The sequence below is a fragment of the Oncorhynchus masou genome, chromosome 11, assembly GCF_036934945.1.
Source record: "Oncorhynchus masou masou isolate Uvic2021 chromosome 11, UVic_Omas_1.1, whole genome shotgun sequence".
Taxonomy (NCBI): domain Eukaryota; kingdom Metazoa; phylum Chordata; class Actinopteri; order Salmoniformes; family Salmonidae; genus Oncorhynchus; species Oncorhynchus masou.
Genome location: NC_088222.1, coordinates 33,311,666 through 33,339,095, shown reverse-complemented (window position 1 = coordinate 33,339,095; position 27,430 = coordinate 33,311,666). Strand labels below are relative to the sequence as shown.

The following is a 27,430-nucleotide window of genomic DNA, read 5'->3' as shown; positions in this document are numbered from 1 at the left end:
GTCTTTTTAGAACTTTATTTTCATTTTTTGACAAATATATATGAAATGTTGAACTCTTAAGGAGACAGTATTTGGAGAATTCTTTACAGAAAATGAACTCTCCTAGACAAGAAAGCATCATAAAATACATCTACATGATTGAACTAACCATTTCTATTTGTGCCAAGGAAGAGAATGATACAACTTATTGACAGTGAATTGATGCAAGTGATTCTTAAATTCAGTCCAATGTTATTTGGTGCTGACAAAAAAAAGTTATTTCAAAAAGCCTGATGGGACTGTCATTTTCAGACATCTGTATTTTTATGATTCATGGGGTTGACTGTTAGTTTTGCATAAAGGCACACAAGCATTGGTAACCCTCAGGTGAGCATTGCTTTTTTTGTCAAGACATTGGTCCCATTAGGCAGTACAATTATCCAAACAACTTAAAACAAAAATGTTATAATAAAAAACAATGAATAAAATGACCAAAATATTTAGATCATTCATGTATACAGGGAAATGTCTTCTAGTAAGTTAAAATGTTTATTGAGACCTAAATTAGGTTGGACATTTACTCAAGGGTACAGTGGGTCAGCAGTATAGGACACCAACTCAGAAACCTGCTTTATGCTAATAAGAGCTTGAGGGAACACAAACTTATTTACAGAGGATGAAGTTCAGAAAGAGACCTGGTCTCCTGCTGTATGAACCCCTGGAGGCTTCTCTTTCCCTGCCTGAAGGTACTCTCCCTCCGGGAAAATGGTAGGATGACCAGGAGTCTTAGGAGGGTTTCAATGTTACTAAAGCTCCTAATGTCTGATGCCTTCAGAGTGTCGAGCACAGTGGCTGGAAGATACCCGGACATGGGATCCAACCACTTCTCTCTCCAAGACTTCATCTCTGTTGGGAGTGAGACCAGGTCAGGCATGTCATCTTTGTACATGCGGAAAACGTGAGCATTTACACCGCTGTTTTCTAGCTTCGACATGGCGTAAGGCACAATCTCCAGGCACCTCAGGGTACTGAGGACCTTCTCTGTGAAGAACTCACTGACCTCAGCAATGGAGTGCTCTATCACCTTCTGACTCACCGCCATTTTGTAAAACTGACTCAGGGGTTCAAGCAGCGCAGAGTGCAACAACGTTATCTGCAGCTTGGAAGCTAAAGAGACAGCTTCCTTGAACCAGGCCTTGTGATGTGTGTCGATATCGCTCTTCAATTCATTGAGGGAAGTTAGGAGATCGGGCAAGCTATTCATAGCTAGCAACACATCTAGGGGTTTTCCTTGAAGAGATTGGCTCAGCTTTTTGGTCGAGCTCAGGACATTCTTCAGCACGACAGCGGTGAAGATGAACTCAAAACGTCTGACTTTATCGAAGTATAGCAGTGCTTGGCCACTCCCTAAGCTATTCTCCTCACTTTTCAGCTCATTCAAGCACAGCATGACTACCTCCAGGAGCTCTACCATCAAATCATGCATATCATGACTCTTCTCCCAGTTCTTAATAAGCTTGTCCCTAAGCTCATTACCCTTCCCCTCATCATGTTGGAATATGGTAATGATCACCTCCTCCAGTTTGATCTGTCGTTCTGCATCCTCTGTGAGCCACTGTAACATGTTTTCTACAGACACTGCACAGTCTGCTGCTGCCACTGCAGGAGATGATCTGGCTAGCCACACATTCAGAGACACAGCAGAGCTGACCATTTGCATGGCCAGGGGGTATTTCTGGGCTATTACAGCAGATACAGCCCTCATCCGAGACCCTACCTCACCAACACTTAGCAAAGCTTGCCCTCTACAGTACGCCATATTGAGCCCCCATTTCTCTGATAGGGCTGTTTCAATAGCATCAGCCAAGACAGCAGTGTCCTGGCTGAACGGGATGAAAGCTACAGTCTCCTCGCATTGAGTGTCCTGTTTGTCCAAGTACCTGATGCACAGGGGGACATAGAGCTGTCCCTCAATCTCAACCGCCTGTTCCGTTATTATTGTAAAGAACTGTGAGTCCCAGAGTTCCTTAAGTATTTCCTCACGCACAGGTGGGTCATAGAAAGACATAGCCTGCCTCTGACCTTCCACCCTGTCCCCTACCATTACAACACCATCCTCCGCCTGTGCGACGCCGCCCTGCGCCTGCCCCTGGGCGACGCCGCCCTGCGCCTGCCCCTGGGCGACGCCGCCCTGCGCCTGCCCCTGCGAGACGCCGTCCTGCGCCTGCCCCTGCGAGACGCCGTCCTGCGCCTGCCCCTGCGAGACGCCGTCCTGCGCCTGCCCCTGCGCGACGCCGTCCTGCCACTGCGCGACGCCGTCCTGCCACTGCGCGACGCCGTCCTGCCACTGCGCGACGCCGTCCTGCGCCTGGGCCACGCCGTCCTGCGCCACGCCCTCTTGCTCCTGGGCCACGCTTTCTTGCTCCTGCGCCACGCCCTCTTGCTCATGCGCCACGCCCTCTTGCGCCTGCGCCACGCCCTCTTGCGCCTGCGCCACGCCCTCTTGCGCCTGCGCCACGTCCTCCTGCGCCACGTCCTCCTGCGCCACGCCCTCCTGCGCCTGGGCCACGCCCTCCTGCGCCTGGGCCACGCCCTCCTGCGCCTGGGCCACGCCCTCCTGCGCCTGGGCCACGCACTCCTGCTCCTGCGCCACGCACTCCTGCTCCTGCGCCACGCACTCCTGCTCCTGCGCCACGCACTCCTGCGCCTGGGCCACGCCGTCCCCCGCCACCAGCGCGCCGTCCCCCGCCACCAGCGCGCCGTCCCCCGCCACCAGCGCGCCGTCCTCCGCCACCAGCGCGCCGTCCTCCGCCACCAGCGCGCCGTCCTCCGCCACCAGCGCGCCGTCCTCCGCCACCAGCGCGCCGTCCTCCGCCACCAGCGCGCCGTCCTCCGCCACCAGCGAGCCGTCCTCCGCCACCAGCGAGCCGTCCTCCGCCACCAGCGAGCCGTCCTCCCCCACCAGCGCGCCGTCCTCCGCCACCAGCGCGCCGTCCTCCGCCATCAGCGCGCCGTCCTCCTCTTGCAACTCTCCTGCAAGGGGTTGTTCTGCCATATCAGCTTGGTGTTCCTCAACTGTCTGCTCATGTCTCTCATCAGGGTTTACATCCAAAGCTCTGAAATCTAAACACACACAGTTAAATAAACACCCCTCTTTCCTTCATTTTCACTCTACTATTACATGGTTCATGTAGAATGTCATGATGAATCTTCATGATTTAAACATTCACTTACCACTTTCCAGCTTCAGACCTTTCATTTGTTTCTTCACCTAAATTACATAACAGAATTGAGTACATTTAAAACACATTTATTTGCTATGCATATCTCCTTTGCCAGGGGATAGGGGGGTGATCTTGCTGTATTGTTTACTGTTATTATGGGGCGGCAGGGTAGCCTAGTGGTTAGAGCGTTGGACTAGTAACCGGAAGGTTGCGAGTTCAAACCCCCGAGCTGACAAGGTACAAATCTGTCGTTCTGCCCCTGAACAGGCAGTTAACCCACTGTTCCCAGGCCGTCATTGAAAATAAGAATTTGTTCTTAACTACATTTACATTTAAGTCATTAAATGTAAATGTTAACTGACTTGCCTGGTTAAATAAAGGTAAAATTAAAAAATGTAATTATCTGTCTGTTTGTAAAATGGACAATTCATGAATAAAATAATTGTATGCATATCTATACCAGGGATTTTCTGGATCAAAATGGGGCTTAGGTATAAAAGACACCTGTCCACAACCTCAAACAGTCGCAAATGGTGTGGTCGATGACCGTAAATTTTAGGAGGCCTTCCTGTTGGCCGCAGTGACAAAATGTAGCCGTTTAAAAGCAAATTACATGCTTTTATTTTGGTGATTTGCTCTCAAAGATGAACTTACTTCAAAATGTACAGGTCCATTATCTTTTCTACATACTTTATATCTGTGGTTTAATTTTACACAAAAATAATTAATCACCCCCCACCCCAAAGAAAAACAAATGTTGTGTGTGTGTGTGAGATAGATATATATACAGTGGGGCAAAAAAGTATTTTGTCAGCCACCAATTGTGCAGGTTCTCCCACTTAAAAAGATGAGAGGCCTGTAAATTTCATCATAGGTACACCTACAAACAAGCTAGATTTCTGGCTCTCACAGACCTGTAACTTCTTCTTTAAGAGGCTCCTCTGTCCTCCACTCGTTACCTGTATTAATTGCACCTGTTTGAACTTGTTATCAGTATAAAAGACACCTGTCCACAACCTCAAACAGTCACACTCCAAACTCCACTATGGCCAAGACCAAAGAGCTGTTAAAGGACACCAGAAACAAAATTGTAGACCTGCACCAGGCTGGGAAGACTGAATCTGCAATAGGTAAGCAGCTTGGTTTGAAGAAATCAACTGTGGGAGCAATTATTAGGAAATGCAAGACATACAAGACCACTGATAATCTCCCCCGATCTGGGACTCCACGCAAGATCTCACCCAGCAGGGTCAAAATGACCACAAGAACGGTAAGCAAAAATCCCAGAACCACACGGGGGGACCTAGTGAATGACCTGCAGAGAGCTGGGACCAAAGTAACAAAGCCTACCATCAGTAACACACTACGCCGCCAGGGACTCAAATCCTGCAGTGCCAGACGTGTCCCCCTGCTTAAGCTAGTACATGTCCAGGCCCGTCTGAAGTTTGCTAGAGAGCATTTGGATGATCCAGAAGAAGATGGGGAGAATGTCATATGTTCAGATGAAACCAAAATAGAACTTTTTGCTAAAAACTCAACTCGTCGTGTTTGGAGGACAAAGAACACCATACCTACTGTGAAGCATGGGGGTGGAAACATCATGCTTTGGGGCTGTTTTTCTGCAAAGGGACAAGGACGACTGATCCGTATAAAGTAAAGAATGAATGGGGCCATGTATCGTGAGATTTTGAGTGAAAACCTCGTTCCATCAGCAAGGGCATTGAAGATGAAACGTGGCTGGGTCTTCCAGCATGACAATGATCCCAAACACACCGCCTGGCAACGAAGTAGTGGCTTCGTAAGAAGCATTTCAAGGTCCTGGAGTGGCCTAGCCAGTCTCCAGATCTCAACCCCATAGAAAATCTTTGGAGGGAGTTAAAAGTCCATGTTGCCCAGCAACAGCCCCAAAACATCACTGCTCTAGATGGGGTCTGCATGGAGGAATGGGCCAAAATACCAGCAACAGTGTGTGAAAACCTTGTGAAGACTTACAGAAAACGTTTGACCTCTGTTATATACCCTTTGTTGGCAATGACAAAGTATTGAGATAAACTTGTTATTGACCAAATACTTATTTTCCACCATAATTTGCAAATAAATTCATTAAAAATCCTACAATGTGATTTTCTGGATTTTTTTCTTCTCATTTTGTCTGTCAGTGTACCTATAATGAAAACTACAGGCCTCTCTCATTATTTTAAGTGGGAGAACTTGCACAATTGGTGGCTGACTAAATACTTTTTTGCCCCACTGATAAATATATATACATACACATATATATATATATATATACACACAGTGAGCACCATAATTCATTGGACAGTGATTATTTGTGTTATTTTGGTTCTGTACTCTAGCACTGAGTTTGAAAGGATACAATGACAATGAAGTGCAGACTGTCAGCTTTAATTTAAGGGTATTTTCATACATATCGGCTGAACCGTTTAGAAATGACAGCACCTTTTGTACATGGTCCCCCCATTTTAAGGTACTACAAGTATTTGTTGAATTGGCTTCACAGATGTGTGTTGTTAGGCAGGTGTATTCATTTTTGTTGTTAGTGAATGAGCTGTTGATGAATAGTATTGATTATAGACTTTGCTATTGCCTTTGGAGGTTGTTGTTGGGGTGTGACAACATAGGGCTCAGAAATGAAAATCAATAAAATCAGGAACATTGCAAAAACCCTGGGCATGCCCAAGTCAACAGTTTGGTTCATCATTAACAAGAAAAAACAACAACCGGTGAACTCAATTATGTCAAAAGACCCGGTAGACTGAGGAAGACCACTGTGCTCTCTCTTTAGCCTCCAAACTCATTGGACGGCAATTCATCGTGCAACAAGACAATGACCCTAAAACATACTGCTAGAGCAACGAAGGGGTTTTTGATGGCCAAAAAGTGGAAAATCCTTGACTGACCAAGTCAATCACCGCATCTGAATCCAATTGAACATGCATTTTACATGCTGAAGAGGAGACTGAAGGCAATAAGTCACAGGAACTGAAGATGGCTGCAGTACAGGCCTGGCAGAGCATCACCAGGGAAGATACCCAGCATCTGGTGATGTCGATGCATCACATACTTCAAGCAGTCATTGCATGCAAAGGATATGCGACCAAATATTAACAATGAATACTTTATTCTACATTATGTTAAACTGTCCAATGCTTTTTGATGCCCGAAAATGGGGGGGGGGGGGACTATATATAAAAGCTTCTATGATTTCTAAATGGTTCATCCGATATGTATGAAAATACCCTCAAATTAAAGCTGACAGTCTACACTTCACCCGAATTGTCATTGTATCCATTCAAACTCAAAGTGCTAGAGTACAGAACCAAAATAACAACAAAAAAGATCACTGTACAATGAATTATGGTGCTCACTGTATATATATATATATATATATCAAAAGTTTGGACACTCACACTCATTTCAGGGTTTTTATTTTATTTTTTTACTATTTTCTACATTGTAGAATAATAGTGAAGACATCAACACTATGAAATAGTACATCATGTAGTAACCACAAAAGTGAAACTATTCCTCAAAGTAGCCACCCTTTGCACACGCCTGGCATTCTCTCAACCAGCTTCACCTGAAATGCTTTTCAACCGTCTTGAAGGAGTTCCCACATACGCTGAGCACTTGTTGGCTGCTTTTCCTTCACTCTGCGGTCCGACTCATCCCAAACCATCTCAATTGGCTTGAGGTCAGGTCATCTGATACAGCACTCCATCACTCTCCTTCTTGGTCAAATAGCCCTTACACAGCCTGGAGGTGTGCTGGATCATTGTCCTGTTGAAAAACAAATGATATCCCATCTGGTTCACGCTTAGCGGGACTGGCGTATCGCTGCAGAAAGCTGTGGAAGCAATGCTGGTTAAGTGTGCCTTGAATTCTAAATAAAATCACTGACTGTGTCACCAGCAAAGCAACCCCACACCATCACACCACCTCTTCCATGGTTCACGGTGGGAACCACACACGCAGAGATTATCCGTTCACCTAATCTCACAAAGACACAGCAGTTAGAAGTAAAAATCTCACATTTGGACTCATCAGACCAGAGGACAGATTTCCACCGGTCTAGTGTCCATTGCTCGTGTTTCTTGGTCTTCTTATTGGTGTCCTTTAGTAGTGGTTTCATTGCAGCAATTCGACCAAGAAGGCCTGATTCACACAGTCTCCTCTGAACAGTTGATGTTGAGATGTGTCTGTTACTTGAACTCTGTGAAGCATTTATTTGGGCTGCAATTTCTGAGGCTGGTAACTTACGAACATATCCTCTGCAGCAGAGGTAACTCTGGGTCTTCCTTTCCTGTGGCTGTCCTCATGAGAGCCAGTTTCATCATAGAGCTTGATGTTTTTTGCAACTGCACTTGAAGAAACTTTCAAAGTTCTTGGCATTTTCAGGATTTACTGACCTTCATGTCTTAAAGTAATGATGGAATGTTGTTTCTTTTTGCTTATTTGAGCTGTTCTTGCCATAATATGGACTTGGTATTTTAACAAATAGGGCTATCTTCTGTATTCCACCCCTACCTTGTCACAACACAATGGATTGGCTCAAATGAATTAAGGAAAGAAATTCCACAAATTAACAAGGCACACCTGTTAATTGAAATGCATTCCAGGTGACTACCTCATGAAGCTGGTTGAGAGAATGCCAAGAGTGTGCAAAGCTGTCATCAAGGGAAAGGGTGGCTACTTTGAAGAATCTCAAATATAAAATATTTTGATTTGTTTAAAACTTTTTTGGTTACTACATGATTCCATGTGTGTTATTTCATAGTTTTGATCTCTTCACTATTATTTGACAATGTAGAAAATAGTAAAAATAAAGGAAAAACCTGGAATGAGTAGGTGTGTCCAAGATTTTGACTGGTATATAGATTTTTTTTTTACCGTTTGGACATAGGCAGCCCGAGAAAAAAAACACTTAAGCGCCCCGTCCAAGACTTTTCTATGCCGACAAAAACCTGTGTATCAATAAAATCAGTCCTTAAAACATCAGCTTTGGAATGCTAGAATGAGTATTGCTTTTAATTTACCTGCTCAAGACATGGGATGCTTTCTGGGTCAACTTCGATGCACTTCTCAATGACCTCCCTTAGTCTTTGAACAGTTGGGTAATGCATGAGAAGCATCACGGTGTCGGTTTTGCTGCCCTTGCAGACAGTGTTCTTCAGCAGAGCCCTCATGGAGTTCAGGGTGGTCTTCATCAGGTCCCACTCCATACTGACGCTCGGTAGAACAGCCACCAGTCTGAGCAGCATTGTCACTGTGGGATGGCTTTGAGATTCTGGGTGAAGCAGTATCTCAGAGATAGAAGCTGGTGGTGACATGTCCTGATATTTCTCTTTCCACACTGTGGCCCAGTTACTGATATCCTGCTCTACTGTGTCAGGATCAGGGAGGTCAGACAGGTAGAGACTGTATAGCTTGTCTGTGGACTCTGCACGGATTGGCTCTGAAATGGGCTGTGGATTGCAGGTGGGAAGAAGAGACAGGAGCTTCAAGGCTTTCAAATGACTGTCGGAGAAGTTGTACTTCATTTCATCAATGAGGCAGTGCAGTACAGGAACACTAAAGTTGTCCCTGTAGTACACCTCTGGAGACTCATAAGAGTTGGCTTCCTCTGGGAAACACACTTGCTGAGGGGCCACCTTGGATGCTAGTTGGAATGCCTCTTCAAACCAAGGTGTGTGTACAGTGCTTATGTTCTCCAACATCTTGTTCAGTGTCTCGATGATTGGTACGATCTTCTCCACCTCACAGATGATGTCAGCAGGGTTACCACAGCGGAAAACAGTGCTGCAGTTTCGAAGAGGAGAACATGCGTTCTTCAGGATCACAAGTGTGACGACAAAATCCATCTCTCTCAAAGCAGTGGCGAGGACCTGTGCATGTAGCGACATAGTGCCCGTGGCGCTGGAACTAACTGAATCCAGGCAACTCAAGACTCCCTCCAATGTGTCGACTAGGAGATCAAAAAAGTCCTCCCTCTTCTTCCACCTGGAGCAACAGGTTTCTGGAATCTCCTCCAAGGCCTCCCGAGGTGTATTCAGTAACCCATCCACGGCCTGTGCTAACTCTGCCTCCAGTCCAGGTGACTGGTCAAAGAACAGTAGAAGATCTTCCACAATTCCCAGCATCTTTGTGACAGGTGGGCAGTGTACACTTCCTGCTAGCCAACAGGCAAGACCACAAGACTCACTGGGTGTGATGACAGACAGAGGATAGCTCTCGAGGAACTCCAAAGACATCTTCTTCAGGCTGTGACAACCTGAGCCCATGCGCATGAATGCTTGTCCACGACACTGACTCATCGGCAATCCCCAGTCTTCGGTTATAGTTGCTGAAAGATTCTTGACTTGAACATCAACGTCACAAGTTTCAAAAAATCGCAAAAAACCAATGAGCTCTACCTTGGGGGCACATTCCCCAACATATCTGACAAAGACAGGCAGATAGCTCTTATTAGCAATTACAACAGGTTTATCTGTGATAAGAGAAAAGAAGGGGGACTCCTGTATTTCTAAGAGTATGACTTCCCTGATGGATTTTGTGAGAAGCTCTACCATTTCCTCCTCTCCTACGTTAAGCGTGAACTTGCCATCTCTTCCAAACCAGTGGCACAGGCCGAGATCCTGGATGAGAAGGACTTGATCTTCTTTGGAGAGTTCGGAGAGCTGACACTTCTTTTTCCCTAGACGTGCAGCCAGTCTGAAAACCATTTCCAAACTCTGTCGATTATCTCCAGTGTGCCCATTCTCATCCACTGCTTTCATTTCCTGGTTCTCTTTCTTGTCAGAACACTGATTCTCAAGGTCCTCTGTTCCATCTTTGCCATGATCGACTATAAAAAATATAAAAGGTAAATTATTGAATTCAATTTACTCAGTTCAAGTTCTATAATTTTCTATCAGAGAGAGTTAATTTATTTAGTCACTTGACAAAAGCTAGGTCCATCCATATTACCGACATACTAAATGGTAAGTGTTAATACATATTTAGTACCTTACAATTACATAGTCACATGGGGATTCATTGTAACAAATATTTTCCATAACATACCTTCCATGTTGGCTTCAGAGTTCTTCATCAGACTTTTGGATTCTTTATCCTAAAAAACATAAAATAAAAAGACATTAAAAGGAAATCATTTATTTTAAAATGAAAATGAAAACATTTCAGTATCGGCTGCTCTGAAAGACTACATAGGTTTAACGTATTAGACAAAGTAATAATCATGGACATTTATTTCAACAGCGAAAACTTACCAAGCAGATGCCCTCTAAAGCCTGGGGAGTGACCTTCAAGCACTTAGTCACCATCCGGTCCAGATCTCTGCTGAAGTTGGTTCCCACCTGCAGCATGGCCAGACATGGGGACCTGTCCTTGGGGCTGGTGTTCCTCAGGTATTCCTGGAACATCTTGTGGCGCATCACTTCCCCACAGTTCTCCAGTACTGTGCTGGGTAGCACAGACATGATCCTCAGCAGTGTGTTGATGTTCCCAAAGTACTGCATGAGTGGCAGACGGAGAGTCTGAAAGATTGTGTCTGGGATGGTCACGGATGCAACTTTGGTCTTCCACTTCACCCTCCAGCAGCACAACTCGGTGAAGAAGTTGTCGGAGTCAGGCAGATCACTGGCGTAGAGAGGAGGCTTTGACCTCAGGATCTCAAACATGTAACTCACAGTCACAGAGCAGGGAACCAGGGAGAGGAAGTTTAGGGCCTCCTTATGGTCCTCAGAGAAATGATCCTTAACAGCATTGGTGAGGTTGTCCACTAGGGGCACACTTAGTGCATCTTTGTAATACAGAGCTGGTTTCATCATGCTATCCCTGGACGCAGAGGAATTATCAGGCACTTTTATCTGCACACCTAGACTCTGGGCGAGCGCACAAGCTTCATCAAACCAATTCTGGTGAAATACTTTGATGTTTGTTTTGACCCTGTTAAGAGTAGCCACTATACCACTGATCTGGCAGAGTTGGGATGCTGCGCTGAAATGATCCTTCTGGAGTCCTGCACTCAGTTCCCTGGTGAAGGACGAGGTGTTCTTCAGGGCTACCATGGGCACAATAAAATCAAAGTCCCTTATCAAACGCAGCAGTGCTCCAGCTTTTAGAGAGAATGAGGATTTCCACCTCTGTGGGTTGCTCTTGATTTTCTCCAAACATTCGACAAGGGGCTCCAGCATCTGCACAAAAACTTCATAGGAATCGTGCTTCTCCTGCCAGACGGTACAGAACTTCCCCTGCAATTCTTGAACCTTTTCATAGCTTTCCCTAAGACCAAATGCAATGACATGATCCAGTTGTTTCTCAAGCATAGGCATGCTCCCAAAAAACATCAAAACCTCTTCAAAAACATCCAGGGCCCGTTTGACTGATGACACAGGGGTGGATTTTGACCACCATATGTTAAATGAGTAACAAGAGCAGTGTGTGCATATTGCAAGGGGGTACTTTTCTTGGATTTTGCAGGCAAATGCTTTCAGCTTGTAGGAGACATCGCCAGATCCTAGGTAGGCCTGACCTCTGCAGTAACACAAATCGAGATGCCACTCTTTGGTGACAATTTCCAATATGCGCTCAGACATGGCATCACAGTCAAGATCCACATCCAGAAATCCCATGAGCTCCAATCGCATGACATCAAAACTGTCCACAAACCTGAGGAAGAGAGGAAGATGTTTTTTCTCCCCTAACTTCACAACGCGGTCGATGAACAGAGAAAAAAAGGAAGTGCCCACCTCCATAAGAATTCCCTCCCTGACAGCATCCTCGCATACTCTGAGAACTTCTTCCATCTCAGACTTCGACACATACTTCAATGAGTCTTCCACCTCGCCATCCTGTTCAGCAGAGGCCTCACCAGCCTGTCTGCTCTGGCTGTTATATGCAGCTGTCACAGCAACCTGCAGAGCAGATTTGAGTGCCTCCTTATTAGTTTCTGTGGCTGGGAGTTTCGGTTGCCCCACTCTCTCGGTCTCCATCTCAGAGGGTATGTCCTGTGGTTCTTCTTGTGTTTCTTGTACATTCTCTTTTAGAGTGTGATTCCCATCATTCTCAGAGACAGGTTCTGAAATAAAGCAGTGAAGAGCATGAGCCAAGAAGGAATAATTAATAAAACATAGGCATTAATGCAAATATTTGGATATTTACACAATACTGCAATAAATATTGTACTTCCTTACCAGCGTCAGGCTGCATCTCTATTACCTCATCATCCTATGAACAGAAAATAAAAGCATTTAGCAAAATAACGCTTTTGTTCAGTAACTGAAACCTACAAATGCAAATATTAGTAAGAAAACAAGTTAAGAAATATCCAACATCCACTTACAGTACTTTCATTTTGTTTAGTTTTTCAAATTATTTGAAATCTTCAGTTTATTTGAGTGCGGCGCAAAGACTTTAAAAACAACAAGAACACAATAACTGTTATATTTAAATAAACTTACCATATGCAAAAACTGCAATATGTCAATATGCTTCTCCACATAGGACTCAACCATGTCTTCCACATTGAAGTGCACGTCTTGATTGACATAGACAAATGCCATGTTGCACAGTCTCTTATCCTCCGGTGTGGCTTTCAGGTAAGACTGGTACCGCTCCAGCACCATGTTGTACTGCCCATACACGTCTGCCTCTGCGTTCACACAGGGGATGGTGCCCAAAACTCTCAGCAGGCTCTGCACATTTGGGTAAAATGCAATGTCTGGGATTTTCAATGTTGCAAACACTGTTGTGGGCAGGATCCTCCGCTTGCTAGCATGTCTCCACTTCACCTCCCAGCAACCAAGCTCATCATAAAACGTGTCGGGCCGAGCGAGGTTGTTCAAGTTTGCGTCCGCCACTTTATCCCTGCGGATACTGAAATTGTGGTCAGCCATGTAAGACGGCACCAATGAGAGCCATCTCAGAATCCGTACCATCTCCGTGCTGAAGACCCTCTTTACCTCCGCAACAAGGTACTGTAAGATCTGCCTGCTCAGAGTCTCTCTGTAGAAATCCTCCAGAGGGGTTTCAGTTGCAACTGCCTCGCCAGTCTCAGGTGAGCTCTCATCCGGCCTAGCAACCTCCACTCCCAGCTTCTTAGCCCTGCCCACTGCGTCAGAAAACCACTTCCTGTGGAATATTGCGATCTCCTGCAGATGTTTGTTGACCAGCTTTAAGGCGTTGGAGATTGTGTACTGCAAGGTGCTGCTGATGCTGATGGCTCCCCTGAGACTCGGGTTGAGGATGCTCACACAACAGAGGGTATTCTTCAGAACAACCAGGGTGATAATGAAATTGAAGTTCTTCAGGATCGGCTTGAGCTTGGCCATCTGCTCACAAGTAGCGGTGTCTGCGTTCGCAGCCGAGCACACCTCGTTGATGCAGGCGAGGAATGGTTCAAGAATGTCCAACATGGTCTGGAAGGCATCAACACCATACTCCCAGGTGTTCTGGGAAGCCTCTATGATCCTGTCCACTTCACCTTTAAGGTGGCTGTATGAAGACTTGATTTTCACCTCCAGTCTTTCCCAAAGATCTGGGGATCCTCTAATTATTTTGGCGACCTCCTCCACTGTGTTCACAACCTTCTGGATATAAGGTATGGGCATGGAGCGGATTAACCACATGTTAAAGGCATATGGGTCACTAGGTGCTAGCACTACCTGAGGAAACTCCTGCAGAATCCTGCTGGTGAGATCCTTCATTTTCTGACATAAACCACCTGTGGTCAGGTAGGTAAGTCCTCGACAATGCTCCATCCGCAGCCCCCACTTATTCCGAATTTCTGAGAGCAGCATGTAAAACAGGCCCTCAGCATCTGCATAACAGGGCAGGAAACCCATGAGGTGTTTCTGGGGGAACCCTGCCACAGTGACGGACCTGATGAAAACTGGGATCTGATCTTTTCCCTCGATGTTTGTCACATCTTGAAGCAGGATGGAGAAAAAGCGTGCCAACCTCAAACTGTTCCGGATCTCCTCCCGCATGAGGTCCTCGCTGAACTGGAGGACTTCTTTCTGGTCGATTTTTTCAACACAGATGGGGTTGAGAGACTGTTGTCCTCTGTGGTCTCCCATCGGCTCATCTGTGTTGGGGTTTGCATCGTTCCCTATGCTGAATCCAGTGAAGGCAAGGGTTTCCTTAAAGTAGACTTTAAGGATTTCCTTTGCTTTGGAGTTAGCAACATCCTCTCTCTTTTGTTCCTCTTGCAGTAAATCACATGTTGCGCTATTCTCTCCTGGCTTATCTTTCACCTCAGATGGAGCATCATCTTCTGTAGTAAAGGAGAAAACATGGACAAGAAATTGAAAAAAAGTGTTCCTACAAATACCCTATCAAAAGGTGTACTTTCCTAACTTAACATATAGCCTATGACAATACAGACCACATTACTATGCACTACTAGTTGCTACCCAATTACACGTAATTTCTGGTAGGAAAATAGATATAATTTTGCAGCGAGTGGCCAAATATGGAAATATTTTATTCTTATGGTAAAACAAACAACAAATGAGAAGAAATAGATTTACCAAACCAATCCCCTTTAGCTTTCTTCAAGGATGCAAGCTCTGCCTCAGCCTAAATGGATTAAAGACATACTTAGATGTAAACTGGAATTAATGCAATAGTATCAGATTATACACATACTGAGATCAGGTTAAGGATGACTATATTGGGTACAACATTCAGGGTCATGACCTTATAAGGGACACTATAAACCACTTGTGTGTTTTAAACGTGACAATACTTACAGGTTCTCTTATTCTTTTATTCCGGTTGTGGCCTGATGGATTGTTCAAATGGCTTGTAAAATCAAATCTGGTTGGAATAGCACCCTCTTTCAAGGATGTTCTTAAAGTGCTCTGGAAAAGAAACGAGCAAATAATTATAACAATTTCAATGCAAGTAAGAACCTACAGGGAGAAGCATGACCTTCTAATACAGACCTACTAGTGGTATTCAGATAGACCTAGTGCATTATGATTAAGCTAGTCCCAACAAAGGTCTATATGACTTACACATCACGTCACACAGTATGTGGGAAAGCTATTCTACAATAGTTTTTAATTCCCCTAAGCATGTGACAAGACATTATTTCTAGTGTGCAAGATATTTTATTCTGAGAGCAAAGTATATAATACAAGGTGCAGTGAAATTTGTGGTTTTACAGGGTCAGCCATAGTATGACATAGCCTACATCCCAATCCCGGTCAATGGGTCTATTTGCTAATGCATAGATGAGTCACCACCTGAACGGGTCATCTGTAACTCAAGACTCCGCCCTATTCCTGAACAATATAACTGACTGAAAACGTAAAATTAATGCTTTTTTTTTTGCAATATACAGTGCGTTTGGAAAGTTTACTGACCCCTCGACTTTCCCCACATTTTGTTACGTTACAGCCGAATTCTAAAATGGATTCAATAGTTCTCCCCCCTCATCAATCCACACAAAATACCCCATAATGACAAATCAAAAACAGATTTTCTTTAAATGTTGCACATTTCTTAAGAATAAAAAAAACTGAAATATCACATTTACATAAGAATTCAAACCCTTTACTCAGTGCTTTGTTGAAGCACCTTGGGCATCGATTACAGCCACGAGTCTTCTTGGGTATGACGCAACAAGCTTGGCAAAGCTGTATTTGGGGAGTTTCTCCCATTACTGTGCAGATCCTCTCAAGCTCTGTCAGGTTAGTTGGGGAGCGTCGCTGCACAGCTATTTTCAGGTCTCTCCAGAGATGTTCCTGACATGTGCCTTTTACTGCGGTAAAAGGCCTGATTGGTGGAATGGTGCAGAGATGGGAGAATCTTCCAGAAGGACAACCATCTCCACAGAGGAACTCTGGAGCTGTCAGAGTGACCATCAGGTTCTTGGTCACCTCCCTGACCAAGGCCCTTCTCCCCTGATTGCTCAGTTTGGCCGGGCAGCAAGCTCTAGGAAGAGTCTTGGTGGTTCCAATCTTGTTCCATTTCAGAATGATGGAGGCCAGTGGGGACCATCAATGCAGCAGAAGTTTTTGGTAGCCTTCCCCAGATCTGTGCCTCAACACAATTCTCTCTCGGAGCTTTACGGACAATTCCTTCAACCTCATGGCTTGGTTTTTGCTCTGACACACACGGTCAACTGTGGGACCTTATACAGTGGGGCAAAAAAGTATTTAGTCAGCCACCAATTGTGCAAGTTCTCCCACTTAAAAAGATGAGAGAGGCCTGTAATTGTCATCATAGGTACACTTCAGACAAAATGAGAAGAAAAAAAATCCAGATAATCACATTGTAGGATTTTTTTATGAATTTATTTGCAAATGATGGTGGAAAATAAGTATTTGGTCACCTAACAAACAAGCAAGATTTCTGGCTCTCACAGACCTGTAACTTCTTCTTTAAGAGGCTCCTCTGTCCTCCACTCGTTACCTGTATTAATTGCACCTGTTTGAACTTGTTATCAGTATAAAAAGACACCTGTCCACAACCTCAAACAGTCACACTCCAAGAACAACAAGCTGTCAAAGGACACCAGAAACAAAATTGTAGACCTGCACCAGGCTGGGAAGACTGAATCTGCAATAGGTAAGCAGCTTGGTTTGAAGAAATCAACTGTGGGAGCAATTATTAGGAAATGGAAGACATACAAGACCGCTGATAATCTCCCTCGATCTGGGGCTCCACGCAAGATCTCACCCCGTGGGGTCAAAATGATCACAAGAACGGTGAGCAAAAATCTCAGAACCACACAGGAGACCTAGTGAATGACCTGCAGAGAGCTGGAACAAAAGTAACAAAGCCTACCATCAGTAACACACTACGCCGCCAGGGACTCAAATCCTGCAGTGCCAGACGTGTCCCCCTGCTTAAGCCAGTACATGTCCAGGCCCGTCTGAAGTTTGCTAGAGAGCATTTGGATGATCCAGCAGAAGATGGGGAGAATGTCATATGGTCAGATGAAACCAAAATATAACTTTTTGGTAAAAACTCAACTCGTCATGTTTGGAGGACAAAGAATGCTGAGTTGCATCCAAAGAACACCATACCTACTGTGAAGCATGGGGGTGGAAACATCATGCTTTGAGGCTGTTTTTCTGCAAAGGGACCAGGACAACTGATCCATGTGAAGGAAAGAATGAATGGGGCCATGAATCGTGAGATTTTGAGTGAAAACCTCGTTCCATCAGCAAGGGCATTGAAGATGAAACGTGGCTGGGTCTTCCAGCATGACAATGATCCCCAAACACACCGCCCGGGCAACGAAGGAGTGGCTTTGTAAGAAGCATTTCAACGTCCTGGAGTGGCCTAGCCAGTCTCCAGATCTCAACCCCATAGAAGATCTTTGGAGGGAGTTGAAAGTCCGTGTTGCCCAGCAACAGCCCCAAAACATCACTGCTCTAGAGGAGATCTGCATGGAGGAATGGGCCAAAATACCAGCAACAGTGTGTGAAAACCTTGTGAAGACTTACAGAAAACGTTTGACCTCTGTCATTGCCAACAAAGGGTATATAACAAAGTATTAAGATAAACTTTTGTAATTGACCAAATACTTATTTTCCACCATAATTTGCAAATAAATTCATTAAAAATTCTACAATGTGATTTTCTGGATTTGTTTCTCTCTCATTTTGTCTGTCATAGTTGAAGTGTACCTATGATGAAAATTACAGGCCTCGCTCATCTTTTTAAGTGGGAGAACATGCACAATTGGTGGCTGACTAAATACTTTTTTGCCCCACTGTATAGACAGGTGTGTGCCTTTCCAAATCATGTCCAATCATTTGTATTTACCACAAGTGGACTCCAATCAAGTTGTAGAAACCTCTCAAGGATGATCAATGGAAACAGCACCTGAGCTCAATTTTGAGTCTCACAGCAAAGGGTCTGAATACTTATGTTAATAAGGTATCCGTTTTAATTTTTAATACATTCGCAAACATTTCTAAAAACCTGTTTTCACTTTGTCATTATGGGGAACTGTGTGTAGATTGATGAAGGAAACATTTTCATTAATCAATTTTAGAATAAGGCTGTAGCTTAACAAAATGTGGAAAAGGGGAAGGGGTCTGAATACTTTCAGGATGCACTGTAACTCGTGATGGGCGGGAAATCTAGATTTACAATTTTATTTTGGACGATATTATATCAATACTTTGACTCAATTTGTAAAAAACAAACATAGGTAGCGTTAGTCAGTTGTACCTCCTATAGCTTGTTCTCCATCTTAAAAAATAAAGTGAGCCAATAACATGTTTTCAACACTTATTTCCATGACTGATCAAAACAAATTCTCATGCTCTCTCATCTCTCTGCAGCAGACAGATATTGAGCAGAAGTTTTCCCCAAAAAATCTTAATCTGCTCAGAATTAAGATAGAATCTATTCTGTTTGCAACATCAAATCGCAGGATCGAATTGCAATATATATAGAATTGGGAGCGTTGCAATATTACTCGTATAGGCACCTAAGTATCGTGATAATATATTATTGCTAGGTCCCTGGCAATTCTCAGCCCTTGATAACTGGTCTCTTCAGTAAATAATAATACTTACGTCACGACAAATCAAGGAAGGCTCAAAATGATTTGCACAAATTTGGAAGGAATTGTGTAACTCCTCAGGGGTTTTTGGCTCCAAGTCAGATCGATGACAATTATTTAACCATTGTTTACATCTGAAAGGAAAAATTCACAGGATTAGATTTCAAAACTGCAATAAGGATAGGCCTGGCCCCATGTTATAGACAGATGAAAAGTTATATCTGCATATCACTAGCAAACCGTCCTGTGACTGTTTAGCGACATGGAAGGTAGGTCTACTACCGTAAACCACGGTAATGGATTTACACTGAGAGATTTTTTTCACACAAAATGCCAAACAAAAACATTTATTTCTAAGTTAAAGTAATCATACAACTCTATGAACAAGGCCTACTTTTAATACAACTTACACAGACATTTTTACAAAAACGCATTTACTGAAGAACTGTGCAGATGCAAAGTTGGGTAACAGAATTTCGGGACATTCTCAGTTTTTTGCACGACCAAGTTTTCCCTCAAAAATCTTAAATCTGCTCAGAATTAAGATACAAATATGTCTGCAGATGGAATGAAGTGTTAGCTATTATATGAAACCTTTGGTTTGGGAAAAAAATATTTTGGTTATTGAACGACAGTAAGTGAAGTGAACCTACACCCAGTAACAGAATTGTGGTAACGAATTTCATCATGCATCTGTACTGTAATTTGTTTAACACGTTTTTGGTTACTACATGATTCCATGTGTTATTTCATAGTTTTGATGTCTTCACCATTCTTCTACAATGTAGAAAATAGTAAAAATAAAGAAAACCCCTTGAATGAGTCGGCGGCAAAACTTGACTGGTACTGTATGTAACAGTATAACTTTAGACCGTCCCCTCGCCCATACTCGGGCGTGAACCAGGGACCCTCTGCACACATCAACAACAGTCACCCACGAAGCATCGTTACCCATTGCTCCACAAAAGCCGCGGCCCATGCAGAGCAAGGGGAACCACTACTAACTAGCTAGCTGTTTCACATCCGTTACATATATAAATAAATCTTTCTGAATGAGAAAATATTACATCAATTGTTTTGATGGAGTGACTTAAGTTGAAATGACAAACAATTTTTTGTTGATCAAGACTACTTGCATCCAGGGAAAGGGTTCAAAGAAATTGTGACAAAGTGGTTTTCCCAAGTTACCCTACGTTTTAAGGAAAGGAGAAATATTTGCTAGTGTCTGACATACGCTGGTGGCTTTGATTAAAGGGCCCTTTTACTGGTTTGTATGTGTGAGTTTGCGGATTCTCTATAGGCCTATATGTTCATTCAGAAAGTTTCCTAAAGTAGCCTGTCTGGACTGTCAATCCTCTGTCTTGATCACATTGAAGGAGAGGTTGTTGTCCTGGCAGCACACTGACAGGTATCTGACCTCATCCCTATAGGCTCTCATTGCTGTCGGTGATTAGGCCTTCCAGCATCGTGTCGCCTGCAAACTTAATGATGGTGTTGGAATCATGCTTGGCCACACAGTCGAGGGTGTACAGGAGGGGACTAAGCACACACCCCTGAGTGGCTCCCATGTTGAGGATCAGCGTGGAGATGTGAAGTTGCCAACCCTTACCACCTGGGGGGTGGCCCGTCAGGAAGTTCAGGATCCAGTTGGAGAGGGAGGTGTTTAGTCCCAGGGTCTTTAGCTTAGTGATGAGCTTTGAGGGCACTATGGTGTTGAACGCTGCGCTGTAGTCAATGAATAGCATTTTCACATAGGTGTTCCTTTTGTCCAGGTGGGAAAGGCCGTGTGGAGTGCAATTGAGATTGCGTCATCTGTGGATCTTGAAGAGGGTTAAACCAAGGCCTCATACCTTTTAAAGGGTTAACAAAATGTGTTATGATTAACTGTAAGGTCTTCTCTTCTCAGAGATCTCTGTGTGTGTATTAACACTTGTTTGAGTGTTGTGCCCTTCAGACATTATCAGAAGGCGGAAACCCCCTACGTTCATACATACTCCTCCTGTCTGGGCCCCACCTGGCTATCTGAGGTTCTGAGAACACGACTGCTTTTCCGAGAACAAGGCTGCCGCAGGCCTGATGAAAACAGCCACCGGTCAGAAGATGCTTGGACTCGTTCACCTTGTTATGAACCTTGAACCTAAACTTGATCTTTCATCACAAGTATCGGTCAAACCCACTTCTGAGCTTTTAATTGCTGAGAAGATGGTTGCTGCTGTCAGGTGGAGGTTAGAATTATTATAATGTTGTTGCCAGGGAAACTCACGCAAGGAGGACTGGAAGAGGCTATATGAGTTACAGGATGTCTTTGTCATTTTGCAGAACCTGGGGAGAGATATCATATACTGTACTCTGTACCAACTTCTGCCTACAATTGTATTACTAAAGGATCATTTTAATACTTAAACAGAGTGTTTCCTTTCCATTACTAATGTATGTTCGATAATTATATAGAATTGACCATTGGTTGAAGAAATTGACCAACAATCTGTAGGATGCGGGTCTAGGGTTTATCATGATGGTGCTGATGTGAGCCATGACCAGCCTTTCAAAGCATTTCATGGCTATAGAGTGCCATAGGTTGGTAGTCATTTAGGCAGGTTGCCTTGGCATTCTTGGGCATAGGGACTATGGTGGTCAGCTTGAAACATGCATGTATTACAGACTTGGTCAGGGACAGGTTAAAAATGTCAGCGAAGACACTTGCCAAATTATCCTATTTACACTTTGTAGTCAATTTTGACACTAGAATAAATGTTGACTCATATCAATGCCACATATGCCGTTTTCAAAACGAGCATTTGCTTTTTAGGGGCAGTTGACCTCTAATTCCAATGCTTCTCTAGCGCAGAGACCCTTAGAGTGCATAGTTCTTCCTGATGTTGTACGACCTCCAGGTGTTGACACAGTGATCCCAGCCGGTAATACAGCTGTCCCCCTCATGGACCGGCTCGTACATAAAACATCCTCCATTCAAGGCTGAAAAGGCCTTGGGTTTTCTCCTTAACTCGATTTAATGGCTTGTCAGTGGGAAAAGAAAACGGGCAAAATATGTATACTGTCTTAATAAAACATTTTCCACCACCATGCTACAGTGGCTAATACTACTTCCTGATGTTGTGGTGCGCATTCAGACAGGGGTAAACGGACGCTGTGTGTAACACCCGGGAGTTGTCAGAAAATCCGAAAACGGGCGGTGAAAATGGTGTTTTATTAAGACCGTACACAATTTCCCACTGACGTGTCATTGACCCGAGTTAAGGAGGAAACCGACGCATCCTGAATGAAGGATGTTTTACGTACGAGACGGTCCATGGGGGACGTGAGTGTATTATCGGATGGCCACATTAAAGTCGGATGTAAGAAGACAAACAATGTAAAAGGAATAACAGCGCCATCTTGCGGCTGGTAGGCTTCTACAATGTTAAGACAATGTTATGGTAAAAATAACTGTGCTTACAGTTATTAACTGTATACATGACAAACTTGTGGGGCTAGGCCTGCCCTGACTTCTGCAAGGTAACATTTTGAATCACCATTTTCGGGGAGCTTATATTCATGAAGCTCACACACTTGATGCATTGATTCACAATACACTCAGTGGCCATTTTATAAGGTACACCTATCTAGTACCGAGTTGGACCCCGGTTTGCCTACAGAACAGCCTGAATTATTTGGGTCGTGGAACCCAATGTTTCAAGAGACCTAACGTGTGCCAGGAACATATCCTCACCAGCACACCACTGCCACCAGCCTGTATCGTTAACACCAGGCAGGATGGGGTCATGAACTCAAGCTGCTTACACCAAATCTTGACTTTGCCATAAGCATTATGCAACAGTGAACGGGATTCGTCGGACCAGGCAATGTTTTTCCACTCCTCAATCGTCCAATTTTGATAATCGCATGCTCACTGGAGCCACTTCTTGCTTTTAGCGGATATGAGTGGAACCCGGCGTGGTCGTCTGCTGCAATAGCTCACCCATGACAAGGATCGACCAGCTGTGCGTTCCGAGATGCCGTTCTGCACACCACTGTTGCACTGCGCCGTTATTTGCCTATGATTCTTGCCCTTCTCCTTTGACCTCTTATTAACAAGCTGTTTTTCGATCCCAAGACTGCCGCTGACTGGGTGTTTTTTGTTTGTCATACCATTCTCGGTCAACTTTAGACACTGCCGTGCATGAAAAGCACAGGAGGCCAGAAGTTTCTAAGATACTGGAACCAACGTGCCTGGCACTGACGATCATACCACGCTCAAAGTCGCTTAGGTCATTAGTTTTGCCCATTCTAAAGTCCAATCGAACCATAACTTAATGCTTGATGCCTGTCTGCCTACTTTATATAGCAAGCTACGGTCACGTGACTCACTGTCTGTAGGAGAGAACCATTTTCCTGAAGAGGGTGGTGTACCTAATAAACCAGCCTGTGAGTGTATTTGGACAATCGTCAACATAAGGGGGGGTGGTAAGCTGCTTACATCAAAGCTAGATAGCCTGCTAGCTAGTCTGATTAAACAAGCTGTAATACAACATTTGTATTTACAGCGGGAAACTCATGCCTTCAAAATCATGTAAATGTTCCTTACAGGTCAGAATGTTGAATAAAATTTAAACTTTACTGGTTGCGTGTACGATTTGTCCTTCACCTGCCCAAAAATGTAGACAAAATATCCACAGGAAAGTATTGTTTCCAGAACTTCTTAGAAAGCCGGTAGGTATATGGTTCGGCACCAAAGTAAAGTTAGTTTTAAATACACTCAAAACTCCTTGTATATAGTCTTGTTATTGTGTTGCTATTTCCCTTTTTATTGAGCAAATATTTGTCTTAATTTTTAACTCTGCATTGTTGGGGATGGGCTCGTATGTAAGCATTTCACTTAAGTCTAGACCTGTTGTATGACACATGATGTGACTAATAAAATGTTATTGGATTCAGTTCTCTTGTCAATAGCTATTGAACCAAGCATGCCATGACAATGAAAATGGTATAATCTGAATCAGGGAAGGATGGAGAACAAACCTGCGAATTTACATTTTCTAATTTGGATTTCAATTGTCAAAAATATTTTATCGAAGACAGATTGTTCTCCATCCTTCCCTGATACAGAATATACAACTTGCCCTGGCATGCCTTGTTCAATAGCTATTGACAAGAGAAAACCAAACATCCAATATAAAACCAACTTTACCTCGGTGCAGAATGAGTCATATAGAGAGCAATAGTAATGGCTAATTCCACCATGGTTCGTTGGACAAAACCTATGGGGAAATGGAGTTTTTGGTTAAATGCCAAAAAAGATGGTCTGTAGTAAGCTTCAGAGATCTTATACATTTTGTTCGCAGATAAATCTTCATCAGTTGTCACTGTGAATTTTGCAGCATTTATGTAAAAAAAATGTAAAAGCACAAAAAGGATTCATAAATCATAAAGATCATGTTAACTGACTGACTGATAATGTCATAGAACAAAACGTATAAGATCTCACAAGCCTGTGTTAAACACAAGGTCTGAGGTTATCATAAAACTCTACTTTCCCCATAGGAATGGCTGAACTAATGTTTTTTTAGGACTACAAGCTGGCGACCCCTATAGACGGTTTGGTTGTTCAGCAACAAAACCGACGCATGCGCAACTATGGGGCAAAACAGACGGGGTTGGCTTAGATTTTTAACTATATTTTGTATCCAATGCTTATTGAAAACATACATGTGCACCTGTCTCAAATACATTGTTATAGTTGTTGGTTTGCTAGCTATTAGTATTGACATGAAACAGTAAAAATACCTCAAAAACAAGACATGGTATCAAAAACAAGATGAAACGAGTCACTTACGATTTCCCACATGGCAGTTTGTCATTGTTGTAGCCATCTGGCCATCCAGAATCACAACAACTCACGGACTTCTGCTCCACTGAAGCATGCGCATTGTTTTTGTGACGTTGTCAGCTTACCCATCTATACATACACGCCCTCTACAAAGTTTGGTAAACAATAACTAGCTACTTTGCTGTGGATATTTGATCTCAAATTTCAAGCAGGAGAAGGACAAACCGTGCAGACAATCCGTAGAGTAAGTTTAAATGTAATTTATTCAACATTCTGGCTTGTAGGAACATGTACACGATTGTGCAAGCATTGTTTTAGGCTGTATATAGACCCATTTGGGATTTAGTGGAGGGTAAACACAGTTTATGCACCTTTTTAATTTGTGTTTACGCACATTTTTATTTAGTTAATTAACACTCACACACGTTTTATTGCGTTCCCAGCATTGATCAACGGTCACAATGTTAATTTTCTTGATCGGAGTTAAAAATCGTGACTGCCTCTCTGCGAAGAGTGGACTCTTGATTCAGGTATGCTCGTTATGTTCGCCTACTCCCCCCGGATTTGTTGTGTTAGAAGCACCTTCCTTCACCACTCTGTCCAAAGCCAAACCCCCCGCCCAGGCACAGACGTGAAACAAACTACCTCAGCCCAGAGGTGTAAAGTACTTAGGTAGTACTTTTACTTAAGTAGGTTTGGGGAGTATCTGTACGTTACTATTTATATTTTTGATGACTTTTACTTTACTACATTCCTAAAGAAAATAATGTACTTTTTACTCCATACATTTTCCCAGACACCCAAAAGTACTTACATTTTGAATTATTATCAAGACAGGAAAATTGTCAAATTCACTCATTATCAAGAGAACATCCCGGGTCTCCCTACTGCCTCTGATCTGGCGGACTCACTAAACAGACATGCTTCATTTGTAAATGATGTCGGAGTGTTGAAGTGTGCCCCTAGCCATCTGTAAACTATTTAAAAAACAAGAAAATGGTTTGGTTTGCTTAATAAGGAATTTTAAATGATTTATACTTTTGATAAAGTATATTTGAGCAATTAGATTGACTCCTGCGGTGTCAGACATAATCTTAACAAAAGATGGGCTACATAGATTCACATAAAATAACTTTGCTTTATAGCGAGTAGTGAGAGAAAGTGGTGAGGCAGACTAGGGTGAGGCAGGCTGCAATGCAGAAGGCAGCAGAGTAGACACACAGAGAGAGGAAGCAAGCAGAGGTTACAGTGATTACCAAACTTGGGGTCTTCTGAAATTTAAAATTTGATCCCTGAGAGAATCTGTAATTGTATCAAACACAATAACATGTTCTATTCAAATGCATATAGAATACAACTATTTGTATTATATTTGGCATTTTACAATACAGAATTGTATTGTGCAGCTCACATGAGATACTAAGAACATGAACGTGATTAAAAAGATAACATTTCATTATAAAGATCTCCACATCCTATTTCTCTTGACTTTCCTAGTGTCCAGTCCAAATAAATATTTTTCTGAGGGCGACCTGATGTGCATTGTGTAACTACATAAAATTACAATAGGCCTTCCCTATTGACCTGCATGAAAATGGAATCAAACAATGCAGTTCTAAAATTGTAATGTTTTGGTTTATATCGGTGGCGGTTCGTCTGATCTCGATCGCCCACTGGAGTTTATAGTTTACCCACCTTTGTTTTACCACGACATCACTGATACCAATTAATTGTGTATTACAACTTGATTAATCTGACTACCCAATTTAGCTAGCTAGCTACAGTACAACATATGAAGATGATGTCAGATTAAAGATAACTTTCATAACTTTGAGGGATGACCAGGGACCACCCTCTCACGAAAACATACTTCCAATTCACCCTTAACGTTAAGTAATTAATACGGTTTCCTTAACCACAATGTAGCCTTTTAGCAAGCTAGCTAGCTGGCTAGCAAACAACCCATTTTTGCCATTACCATCAACGTTAGCACAAGCTAGGCTAACTAGCAAGCTCTAGAGGTTTCAATGGATCAGCCAGCTAGCTAGTTGGCTAATTAAGAATACCAATTTTACTTTAAAAAGTATAGTTTGTAGTGGATTGTACACTATTTACATCTAACCCAATTATATTGCACTTACCGCTCCGAGTCCAAGGGAAATCTGAAAAATGGGACGTCTGATTTATCTGTACAGATATTACAATTTGGTGCGGCACAGCGGTTGGGCATTTTGGGATCCATGCACTCACTGGTTCAGAATAAATCGTGCATCGTGCAATTAATCCGAAATCCACCCGTATTGAATCTTTAGCTTAATATTTGTACAAAGTCTTTAAATTAACTTTGTACCTATCTAGGTAATTTAATTATTTCATTCCGTAAAAAGTTGATTTGTTGAGCGGTGTAGTTGCCCTAGTGTTCCTAAACCAGGAAGAACACCTTTGTAAAGCGGAAATCGACACCGCTTGGCGCATTGATCTCTGATCTCAGTACAATGTGCACAATTGTATATCTTTGTATTTTTCCTTCTATGTGTATGCAGTGGCGTATCAGTACGATTGTAATAAATGTATTTTGATAGCTGTATTAATTAAAGTTCCGCATATGACAACCGAGTAAATTATATCGGAATACCACGAGGCCTCAAAACGCCTACTTGTCACGTGACAAGATGACTGAACGAGTTCATGGTTGTCAAAAAAGCCTGTTAAAAGCTTTGAAAACGGTGGTTATAACAGAAATAGCTACATCATAGACATACATTGAGAAAAAAAATGCACTTTACTGTGAAGTGTGTGATCAAAGTCAATGAGGAAAGAAACATTTTCAACAATTTATTTCAGAAA

General features: G+C 43.1%; 1 protein-coding gene across 1 annotated transcript; it reads right to left on the bottom strand.

Moving 5' to 3' along the window:
- On the bottom strand, positions 1-27,040 carry LOC135548564 (uncharacterized). Its single transcript, XM_064978308.1, has 11 exons — positions 26,725-27,040; positions 18,770-18,890; positions 14,978-15,088; positions 14,756-14,804; positions 12,686-14,499; positions 12,419-12,452; positions 10,493-12,303; positions 10,287-10,335; positions 8,261-10,068; positions 3,214-3,250; positions 1-3,102 (listed from the first exon to the last, which is right to left on the bottom strand). Exons 1-11 carry the CDS (start codon positions 26,823-26,825, stop codon positions 647-649), a joined length of 8,391 nt encoding a protein of 2,796 aa, XP_064834380.1. The 5' UTR covers positions 26,826-27,040; the 3' UTR covers positions 1-646.
- Between the last annotated feature and the right edge of the window lie 390 nt (positions 27,041-27,430).

What these genes read in the sequence shown, in the direction of transcription:
- LOC135548564 (XM_064978308.1), bottom strand. Translation starts at nt 26,825, where the DNA reads ATGGATCCCAAAATGCCCAACCGCTGTGCCGCACCAAATTGTAATATC. An exon ending in CTTCCTTGATTTGTCGTGAC is followed by an intron (nt 15,089 to 18,769) that starts GTAAGTATTATT and finishes TTTCTTTTCCAG; the next exon opens with AGCACTTTAAGAACATCCTT. An exon ending in AGAGATGCAGCCTGACGCTG is followed by an intron (nt 12,304 to 12,418) that starts GTAAGGAAGTAC and finishes GCTTTATTTCAG; the next exon opens with AACCTGTCTCTGAGAATGAT.